General features: G+C 48.6%; 1 protein-coding gene across 2 annotated transcripts in view; it reads right to left on the bottom strand.

The window, feature by feature from the left end:
* Positions 1-6455: 6455 nt before the first annotated feature.
* VPS53 (VPS53 subunit of GARP complex) overlaps positions 6456-11069 on the bottom strand; it is a 136617-nt gene continuing 132003 nt past the window's right edge. For both annotated transcript variants that reach the window (XM_045985091.1, XM_045985092.1), the window contains 3 exons: positions 9990-10127; positions 8133-8237; positions 6456-7614 (listed from right to left, as the gene is read on the bottom strand). In XM_045985091.1, the coding sequence (XP_045841047.1) occupies positions 7444-7614; positions 8133-8237; positions 9990-10127 (414 nt within the window). In that variant the 3' untranslated portion in view covers positions 6456-7443. The remainder of the gene's footprint in view (positions 7615-8132; positions 8238-9989; positions 10128-11069) is intronic.

The following is an 11069-nucleotide window of genomic DNA, read 5'->3' as shown; positions in this document are numbered from 1 at the left end:
ACCCACACTGATCCCCCCAGCTCTGGGGCTGTTTGGGGGACGCTCTGAAGCAGCCACAGTCCCCATGTCCATTGCCCCTGGCCCCAGCACCCTCTTCAGTTGAGTTGCCCTGGTGGGAGGGAACGGGAGCATACACATTCTCATTTCCGTGTTTCGAGTCCGGGGACATTTGGGAAGCACGCACACACAGACATGGGACCACAGGCGTCACATGTGAGGCTCGTGGGGGTTTTGAAAGAAGGATGGGCTTCCCTTCAGATGGTGCCCAAGCTTCCTCTGCCCATTCCAGTGGCACTGTTTTAAGAACACAGCTGCCTTGCACCAGGGGTTCCTTGCCCCCGATGGCCTTTCTCAAGGTGGCAAGGGTGAGCCCAGGAGGGGGCCCCTTGGGTTACTCACACAGGATTTGAGGGGCAGCTCAGCTGTGCTGTTGAACAGGGACTGTGAACTTCACCTGAAATGGTGTTTCCTGTCCAAAGGGGACACTGCTCCCCACCCCACCCACTCCACCCCAAGGTCAGAAAAGCCACACGCAGCAGTTACTAATGAGGTGAGCAGCTTCTGGACAGCCGTCTGGAGGAAATCCGTAGTTCTTCAGACGTGTTCTGGGGGGCAAAGTAACTCCACGAAGGTGTGATTCTAACTTCCCCTTGAGAGTGCATATTTAAGGGGCGCCTGGGTGGCTCAGTGGGTTAAGCGTCTGCCTTGGGCTCAGGTCATGATCCCAGGGTGCTGGGATCGAGCCCCGGATTGGGCTCCCTGCTCAGCGGGAAGCCTGTTTCTCCCTCTCCCACTTCCCCCTGCTTGTGTTCCCTCTTTCGCTGTTTCTCTCTCTGGTAAATAAATAAAGAACATCTATTTTTTTTTAAAGAGTGCATATTTAAAACCTACTCTAATAACTGAACATTCAGAACTCTAGTAACACCACACACATCCTCAGATGTGTTCCAGGCTCAAATGTGTGATGATACAGACCCTTCGTGTGTGAACGGGAGCCGTCGGGGCCGCTCTCGTGAGCGCAGAGCTAGAGTCCTTGTCACAGCTGTGTAAGCGAAGAATATGTGGGATTGGAAGGAGGGCTGTTAAAATAAAACTGCTGTTAGTTGCAAATTCTAAGCTGGATGAAATTAACATTTCTGTATCTGGTGCAACCAAAGCCAAACACAGAAATATACTACTGGATGTGGGGATTGGTGCACATAACCTTAGATTTAGAATGCTTTCTACTGGGACACCAGGGTGTCTCAGTTGGTTAAGTGTCTGCCTTCGACTCAGGTCCTGGGATCGAGTCCCACATTGGGCTCCCTGCTCAGTGGGGAGTCTGCTTCTCCCCCTGCCCCTCCCCCTGCTTGTGCTTTCTCTCTCTCTGACAAATAAATAGAATTTTTAAAAACAATAAATAAAAAACTTCTATTTACAAACAATACAATGCTTTCTAGTTAAAAAAATAATTTCAACATTCTCATGGATTTACTTCGAAAATTATCTGAACTCAGAAAATACATGCATAAAAATGCTTCTGTGTCGTAGAGCAAAAGTCCCATGTAAAACGGTCTCGTACGCTGGAAAGCCACAGGTGTAGCCTGAGGAGCATGGGCAGACAGAGGCCGGAATCAAGGCTGCGTACCACCACCTACCAGCCACACAGCCTTGGCAGCATTTGCCCACCCAGTCCCCAGCTCCACGTCTATAAAATTGGAGCCGATCACACCTACTTCACAGGGATTTTGATCCCCTGAGACATTACCAGGTGTTCAGGACAACTGTTAGTATCTGTCTATACAGTAGCCGGGTGGCAACCCAGGGCCTGGGGCTGAATCAGCTGGGCCCTCACCTAGTTCGGTGCCTTCCTCTGACAACCGAGCCGGCCAGCCACCCTGCCAGCACTTGGAATCCTTTAAAAGTCGCCCCCGGGACATAACAGGGTATGCGGTTGTGGGGTATCTCTGTGTGAACTCACGCTTTCATTATACAATACCTGTTATTTTTCCATCTGTCTGCTAATGGCAGCCCAAACACGGGGCTTTCATTCGTGAAGAATTCTGTGGAATGTGGGCTCTCCAGCAGCTGGTCTGTTTCTTTTGTCCCTGAGAACCGCCTGCCTTCTCTGGGAGCGCAAAGCAATCAGGTACAAGAAGATAGAGTTTCTCTCCCCATTTCACCTGGTACCCCTGAAAGTGGCAGCCCGCTTTGCAAATACTTGTCTTGGCCTCAGAAGTATAGGGAAGTTTTTGGAGAAGCTGTTCTTAATTTCGCACTTTTGGAAAAATTACCCCAAACGGCGGAGGCCCAGCAAGCATACAGATTCCATTTGATTACTGAGCAGAAGCTCCCAGAGCCCTCAGATTAAGTGATAAACATTCCCAGAGGACAAAGCACCGAACCCTGTTTAACTTTAATATCGCTCTATCACTTAGCACTCTCTGTATCAAAATCCCCAGAGGGAACTGAAAGCCCAGATTACAGGGATTCAGCTGGCCTTGAGAAAGGTCTAAACTTCTTTGAAAGGCAACTGTAAACTAAATAGCTGGTGATAAATAGCCTGTCCCAAGATATTCTTGCGCAGCTTTTTTTTGGTCATTGTAGGTGAGGGGGTGGGGTGGGCGGGGGCAAGAGGGCAGGCGAGAGTTTTGTCCCTGCTGCCATGAATGGCCAGTTGAAATCTGGTCTGTGGACACCAGACACCGTATCTAAAGAATTCGTTTGGAAGGCAGCCTTTGGCAAACCTCCTAATTTGCATTCAGAGGAAACGTGCCACATTTTCCACAACAGGCAGCCCAGCCAACAGGAGGGAGGGAGGAAGCTCTCTTCTCCTTGTCTGCAGGTTTATCCCTAAATGCTATGAAAATAGCAGCTGCTCGGGCAAGGGGACGAGAGGGTTTGGAGAGTCCTCAAGCTTTTGAATAAGTTGGATATCACGGGCATGACCTAAAAAGGCAAAGACCAGCTATTATTCCGACGCCCGTGGCAGAGGCAGCCGGCATAGAGCAGCATGGTTATGCGGCCCACTGGCCATTTTGTTCAAGTCAGTCCAGGGACAGAACAAGCCCTGTGGCTGCCGACCAGCCAGCCAGGCCCAGCTGCCAGGGTTTTGGGCTTGGCCAGTGATAATGAACGCTTCCTAATTCACACTGCCTTACAGTTTACAGAGCATGGGCACACCACCTAGTCTTAGGTGACCTACACAGCCTGATTCATTAGAATCCCCTTTTACAGACCCTGGAAACTAAGGTTCAGAGGACCAAAGACTCATTCGATGTCAAAGTGCCAGAACCAGCCCTGGAGACCAGGTCTTGGACACCTTCTTCCCATCCTGTTGCTCTCCAGGGTCTCCCACGCCCAGTTATGGAAGTCGAGAGGGAAAAGAACAGGGCAGGTGAACCGTCCCGCCTTGCCCTTCTAGAGGGTTATAAGGAAAGGTTTCTTTTTCATCAGATTGATCTCTGGGTACCCTGCTGAAGTGGGGGAGTTGGTGAAAATAAAGAATGGAAACTAGGTAATGATCTCCAAGCCAACTGAATGGAAGTGCTGCAACAGATTTTCCACCGCTGAAAGAAACATCAGACTTCCCAAAAAGTTCACTGCAAAATGCCCACCCAGTTATTAAGGAAACAGGATTAACTTACTGTGGACGGGAGGGAACTCATCTGCAGTCACATGGAAAAGCAGGCTATGACTGGAACAGCAAGGTGGAGAAGGGAAAGTCAACAGGATAGAAATTCAGGGTACAGGAAGGGTTCCAAGTTGGAAGCAGCACACTTTACACATATTTATAGAAGGTGCCTGGCACAGCCCGGACACGCTAGGACCCTGCTGACGAGCAAGGCTGTCTTCAGGAACTGGTCCCTTCAGTGGTCAGGGAAGGGGCCCGTCTTGGGCAGGGAACAGGGGCGCAGGGGAAACACTGCGGGGGGCCCACGGCTCATGGGCTTCCTGATTCCTTCCTATCGTCTGTTCTGTTTTCTGTCAACAGTGAGGAAATACACCCTAGCAAATGACATCCAGTAATGCTTTAATTAACTGTAGTACTTCATGCTCCAATATGCACCAAGAAATCACTTCCAGATGGGGGAAATGAAAGATATTTACACAAAATGCAGTCCCTTTATTTTAAGGAAACTGATACCTCCCAAAGGTAGGCAACTTTGAGGGTCTGAGAGGCTATCTATTTTGATAAATCCTAGAATGAGACTGGAAATTTGGATTTGCTATATACAGTGCAACACGGACTCTTTCGCGCTCCAGTTTTTCATGCGGCCATGTTTCCAAGGCTGTTGTTTAAGGGGCCCGATGCAGTTCTAATGATCTTATTTTTAGAAATCTGACTTGGAGTAGACAAGAAGTGTGAAACACTGGCTTTTACCGTCAGCAAGTTAGTTATTTTGGAGATTTCCCTTCCTAGGGAGAGGAATTACATTTCCAGCTGTGACCTTTTGGCATTTTCCCTAGCATTCCGCAGAGAACCAGGTTTCCTTGTCCAGCAGCAATCCAGGAGCGGCATAACAGCCCCACATCAGGCAGCAGCCGCAGACCTGCTTGCTCGCCCCATTGGCCCCACAACTGTCACCCTGGCCTTTGGCGGTCTGCTCTCAGTCCCGCTTGATCTGCACCGAAGAGCCATCCTAGGCATGAGAGACCAGGCACCTTTTTCTGGGGGCGGGCCAGGCAAAGTCCTAGGTACTAGTTCTTTGTTCCTTAAGAGAGGAAGGGGAGTGGTGACAATTTCAATTCCAGAACTGAACTTGGAGGTCAAAACACTCTATCCATTGTGGTTCCCGTCTCACTGTTATGATCCAAACAGAACTTTCTCCAGCCTGGGCCCCTCTAAGCCAGCCAGCAGGAAGTCTGTCCGTAGTAAGAACAGCAGCTCTTTTTCGGTTATAAATGATCAATATTTATTTTATCCACATAAAGTGGCTTCAAAGTTTTTTTTTTCTTTTTTTTTTTCTTAAAGACTTAGAGAAAGCGGGGGGTGGGGAGGAATGGGTACAGTGTCTAATTTTATTGCAGTGGTTTTTAACAAAAGGGTAAACATTATAATTACTTCTATGCCAGGTTCCACTCCAAACATACTGATTCAGAATCTCCAGGCAACTGTAGGTGTAAAAAGGGCCCCGCATGATTCTGACACATATCCCCAGCTGAGAAACACGCTGTCTTTAGAGGACGCAAATGCAGCGTTCAGACCCCTTCAACGAGGCATTTAACATAACTCCTCCTGACATCTGCTGGCTCCTTGGAGATTCCTGACAACGTAATAAATCAAGAAAGCAACTTCCCCGGCTGTGACCACCAACTGGGGGAAAACAGCGGCTTGACATCTCAATGCGTTATGGAGATGTCCAGAAAATGACTCCTCAGGAATGAACCGAAAAGAGAAGTGTGCATTGATAAACACCGAGAGTGACAAGAACCATGTGGAGCCTGCCGGCTTCCCCGGCTCCCCAGGTTGATGACAGATGGCCCAAGTGGTGGCGCCGTTTGTAGATGGGCCCATTGGCCCCCTTCTAGAGCAGGAAGAGAAGGTTAACCTCCATTAGTGTGGGCGGAAGGACGTCACCAGAGCAGCATGACAGTTCAGTCTTGCCTGGCTGCCCAGCCCCTACCCCCATGTGTGCCCAATCCCCTCCCCACGCTATCCACCCCCCTTCCCTTATTTTGGGAGCTTTTCCTGAGAGCTCAGCTGAGGGCTGCACTTTCTTCTCCGTGCTGTTGAGTCATAGATGCTCCACATGTAAAAGTCACACGGACAAGCAAGAGAAGCCTGGAAACTGAGGAAGAAACGAGGCCCAGGATGATGGACTGAGTCTGGGAGGAGGTTAACAGAGACACAAGGGCATTGGAGAACAAGAAGGGGGGAAATGATCAGTTTCTGGTCTGATTTTCAAACCTTAAAGTGCCCTCCTGTGTGGCTATCACAAGTTTTATGGATTTTCAGGAAATTCTCTATCTTAAAAACTCATTTTTGCGTGCTATTTGATATCCCAATTTTATCTTGAGGCCTGTTATGTGCATTCTCTGTAAAGAGCTCCTCCTTCCTCCTTAACTCTCTCCCCACCTGGCCAGCAACTTGTTTAGAATTCCCGAAGAAGGCCCACACCAACAGTGGCAGCCCTGAGGCTATGGTTGCATTGAGCTAGGGCTCCGTCCCTCGCGCGAGCGAGCCTGGCAAATCAGGGCAGCGACCTGCTACCCTGCCCATTCTCTCGCTGCAGGACGAAGTGAGGACTGACGCAGTTCTAGGAGGCAGTTCTCTTCTGCCAGGCTGTGCTGGCTGCACGCCAGTGGACAGGATGGACAGGCCAGAGGTCAGGGGTCGGGGTGTGTTCCAGGCTGGGTTAGGCTCCGAGCAGGTGTTTAAGGCCAACATTCTGTTCCTAAGGTATCCATGGACCTGGGTTCTTTCCCGTTAGTAATAAAGTCATAGGTCACTCTGGCACTTCACATTGCTTTTGTTGTTTCAGATCATTCTGGAAAGTAATTTGGGTTTGAAAATAAATGGGCAGGAAGGGGATTAGAGGGCCCAGGCCTCCTGTGCTGTCCCACAGCTTCATCTGAGGAGAAAGCCTAGGACAAGTTTTTCTAGGAAAATGTCCTAGTTTCTCTTCACAGAAGGCCATCCCTTCCCTAGAAGTCAGGAGCAGGGTGGGGATAAAGATGTGGAGAAAATAATCTGCTTACATCATGCAGTGAGTGGACAGATACAGGTCTATCCCCAGCCCCAAGCAAGGAGCCCCATGGCACAGAGGACACATAGAATCTTCCCAGGTGAGAGACACAGTGGGAATTCCTCCTCAGACGTATAGACAGGGGACTCCGGGTTAGGGAGAAATGCGAAGAACGCACTAGCCCAGTCATGACAATTATGTACCAGGAAAATGGACCTACGAGGAGGAGTGCTCCTGCCTCCACTAAGGCAAGAACGATGTCCTCCACCTATATTCTGCCACCTTCTCCAGAGCCAAGCCCATGGAGCAGAGAGGACAAGTCTTAGGACCTGGCTGCAGAGGTAACCTCAAACAGCAACAGACGGAGGAAAGGGTGGGATCCAGGCTTTCTCACCCAAGCTGCCTGCACAGGCATGGGAGACGGGGCCACAAGCCAGACGATGTGACTGCAGAGGTCGGGGAGTGAGGCTGGTGACAACGGGATGGGCTGAAAGCAGCCGAGGAACACAAGTGGACTGTGGGGCCCTTTCACCCACCGCCGCCTCTGCTGTAGGAATCTGGGATCAACTAAGGAGGCTTTTCCTCACCCTGCCCTTGCTTGGCTTCTTGATCAGGACATAAATTAAGACAGGTCGTGGGCAAGACTCATTAACAACCCAAATGTCCCAGGAAGTTTCAAGACAGATGATCCGAGAGTCAGGGGGAGCACAGGAGAGGTGGGGGGGGGGGTGCTGAGCATCTCAGGCCAGCGGACAAAAGTGTCCTGTGTCTGCTCCTACAGTCTCTTTTTAATCAGTTTCTCTAGTTTGCGGATACGCGAGGACTCCTGTTCTGGTGTTGGGGCCAGTAAGGACAGGGAGCTGGAGCCTTCTGGACCTGAAGGCGGAGTGGGGAGCCTCTGGCGTAGAAGCTCCAGCATGCTGCTCTGCTCGCTTCTCTTCAGCCCCTGATTGAAAGACAAAGGAGGATAATCATGAAATCTGACCCCAGAAAGGCCTGGGGGGAAAGTGCAGCAGCCGGTTGTGCAAACGGCATAATTACTCCAGGTGGACGATGAACACTTTATTGAGGGCAGTTACCAGCCCAGGCCAGGAGCAGCCCGGGAGAAAAGCAGAGGAAGGAAAAACAGATAACAGGAGCAAAAGAAGGGGTCGAGGGAGAAGGGACAGAGTGCAGAAGGGTACTACTCCTTCCCTACTGCATTTCTTCTGCTCCCAGCCTCCACAGTGCCATGGTCCTCGAAGGGGCCCGGAGGTACCAGCAGCATCAGGAACTTATTCGGCCTGGGAGCTTTCTCCCCAGAACACTTCTTAGAATCTGGCTTGCAGCATGGGGTCAGGCAGAGGCATTTTGAGAGAGCTCCCCAGGACCCCATGTCCCAACCTCCTCCCCTCCCCACCCCAGTTAAGAACCAGTGTGTGACAAGGATGTGCGAGTGTGGACAAAACAACTCACTGAACTGACCTTCATGTCTAGTATCTTCTGGAAGGTTTCTGTGTTGCAGTCCGTAAGGAGTTTGATGTAGTTGTCAACAAACACCACCAACGGTTCGTGAGGAGCCATCACTACCTACCGGGGGAGAGAGACAGGAGCAGGCCTCAGGAGAAGTCATGACTGGAAGGCGGATGATCATTTTTTCCCTACTAGCAAGCTGACCCCGAAATGGATTTTGCAAGATCTCCGTAAGCGACAGCAATCCTGAGCTCAGAAATGTCCCGATGCCGTATTTCATCTCCAAATTCAGTGATAGCATGGTTTTTAAAATTTGCTAAGTCACAAATATCACCTGGATTGCTTTTTGAGTACAGATTTCTACATCCCCCTCCTGAAGACTTTAGCTCAGAAGGCCCGGGCTGGTTCCCATGCGATTTTTACATATCGGGACCATTCTGTGAAACACCGTGTTGAAGTCTCCTGTTTTGAGACAGGGGTTCACAATACCTGCTCCTTCTGTCCCGAGGCACCTTCATCCCTGAGGGATGGGTCGCAAAAGTCATAAAGCTAAGTGGGTTATGGGGCACCTGGGTGTCTTAGTCATTAAGTGTCAGCCTTTGGCTCAGGTCATGATCCTAGGGTCCTGGGATCGAGCCCCACATCAGGCTTCCTGCTTCTCCTTCTCCAGTTCCCCCGTGCTTGTGTTACCTCTCTCACTACTTCTTTCTGTCATAAATAAAATCTTTAAAAAAAAATCAAATTAAATTAAAAAAAAATCTAAGTGAATGAGGACAAAAAGACAAAAATCCCAAAGCTGCATCACTCTTCAAGACTTAAAATCTGAACTTCATTTAACTATATTCATTTAAACTATCGATTAATATACAAACAGAAGGAAACTAATGGCATTGAAAGCCTCAAATTCATTCCTCTTTGGTTTTGGAATGCAGTGTCTGATTTTCTTCCTGCTGTGGACTGGTTTTGTTGTGAACTCCTGAGAATGGACCACAGAGGGGCAAGGACCAGTTCACTCAGACATTCCCTGCAGATAGCTCCCAAGCTTCGAGCTCTCCTCCCCGGTGGGTAAGCCAGCTGTGGGGGGGAACCAACGAGGCTGTTTCCGACTTCCTGAGGCCAGACCCTCACCTGGTCCCACGGACGTCTCAGGTGCCATAGCTACCTTCCACTCCTGCCATCGTTTGAGAGTCATTCTGTTTGGGAGACAGACCTGACGAGCCTGCAAGCCCTGCTCTTTTAGGAACATTTCATGATAGTTTCATTCGTTCTCCAGGCTTCCCCTCTCCTCCGAGAGCCCCTCACCCCCCTTCTCAACAAGGGCAGGTGAAAATCAGATGCAGGTGCTCAAGGCTTCAGACATTCACAACATCATCACCCACATATAATAATTTGTTACATGGGGCTTTAGAGAGCCCCTTCGCTGATTAGATTCAGTCCCTGAAACATCTGTTTAGAGTTCCTGTAAAGTTGTAGAATCCAGAAAGCTGAAGAGGTTTATGGGGAAGGGAGTAACTGATACCTGGGCCGGAAAGTCCTGCTGAGAAGCAAAGAGATCCTTGGCTGAGACACTGATTCACGGTGACAACCCACCTGATTTCCAATCTTGGCCAAATCCTACTACAAGAGAACCCCTTTACAACGAAAAATTCATTTGTCAGAAAGAATTACTGATCGCCTGAGTAACTGTCTATTGACTTTCAACAGTATCTAATAAGGTCAAAATCTAGACCAGCTAAGGAATGTGGACAATCTCTTAGGACTGATAGGGACAGACCCTAACCTGTACTTTCAAAACCAGTACTACTTGGAATAAGCCGCCAGATAACCAGCCCCTTTTAACAGAAATCCCGATGAAGACATAAGCCCCACCTTGAGTATCATTTCTGCACGGGTCATGCCTTTCACAACAATCTTGGTATAACTGGCAGGTGCTTTCCTCACCACCTGTGAGCCAATGGAAGGTAGATCGAGCAGGACCATCTTCAGGGAATGGGTGTCCAGCAACAGCTGTGGGAATGAAGCAGCATATTACATAACATTTAGTATACCTATGCTGATTAGTAACAGTTTCCTAATTTTAAATGTGATGCATTGGAGAGAATTTTGAAAATAAAAACATTTGTTACAACTCCTACTGCCCAGGAAAAAAACAAGGGAGACACAGTTAAATGTGGTATATCCCTTTGAAAGCTGATAAGAGAGTAGATCGTCAGTGTTCTTATCACAAAATAGAAATGGAATTATGTGACAGGACGGAGGGGTTAGCTAATGCTGTAGTGGTAATGATTTTGCAATATATAAGTGTACGAAATCAACAACCTGTACTTCATACTTATACAATGTTATAGGTCAGTTATATCTCAATAAAGCTAGAGAAAAGATGTAGTAGAATTCCTGCCGGTCTATGCGTGTGTAGACAAAATTAAACTAGAGAGATGCCTAGGTGGCTCAGTCATTGAGCTTCTGGCTTCAGCTCAGGTCATGATCCTGGAGTCCTGGGATTGAGCCCTGCATCAGGTTCCCTACTCAATGGGAGGCCTGCTTCTCCCTCTCCCGTTCCCCCTGCCTGTGTTCCCTTTCTCGCAGTGTCTCTCTTTGTCAAATAAAACAAAACAAAACTAAAAACTAAACTAAACTAAACTAAACTAAACTAGAGGGGTGCCTGGGTGGTTCAGTCAGTTAAGCATCTGACTCTTGATTTCCGTGTCATGAGTTCAAGTCCCGTGTTGGGTTCCACGGTGGGCATGGAGTCTACTTTAAAATAAATAAATAAATACAACCCCCCTCCAAGTTAGAATCATAGTATACATACAGTTTTATATTAGAATCATAGTATATATACAGTTTTATAACCTGGTTTTCCCAGTTAACATATGAAGTTCTTTGTATTTTATTTTCCCATCTTGGCAGTCTTAAAAATTATTATTTTTTAAAGGTTTTATTTATCTG

Source organism: Meles meles, chromosome 18 (genome assembly GCF_922984935.1).
Source record: "Meles meles chromosome 18, mMelMel3.1 paternal haplotype, whole genome shotgun sequence".
NCBI classification, from domain to species: domain Eukaryota; kingdom Metazoa; phylum Chordata; class Mammalia; order Carnivora; family Mustelidae; genus Meles; species Meles meles.
This window is presented reverse-complemented; position numbering and strand designations above follow the sequence as displayed.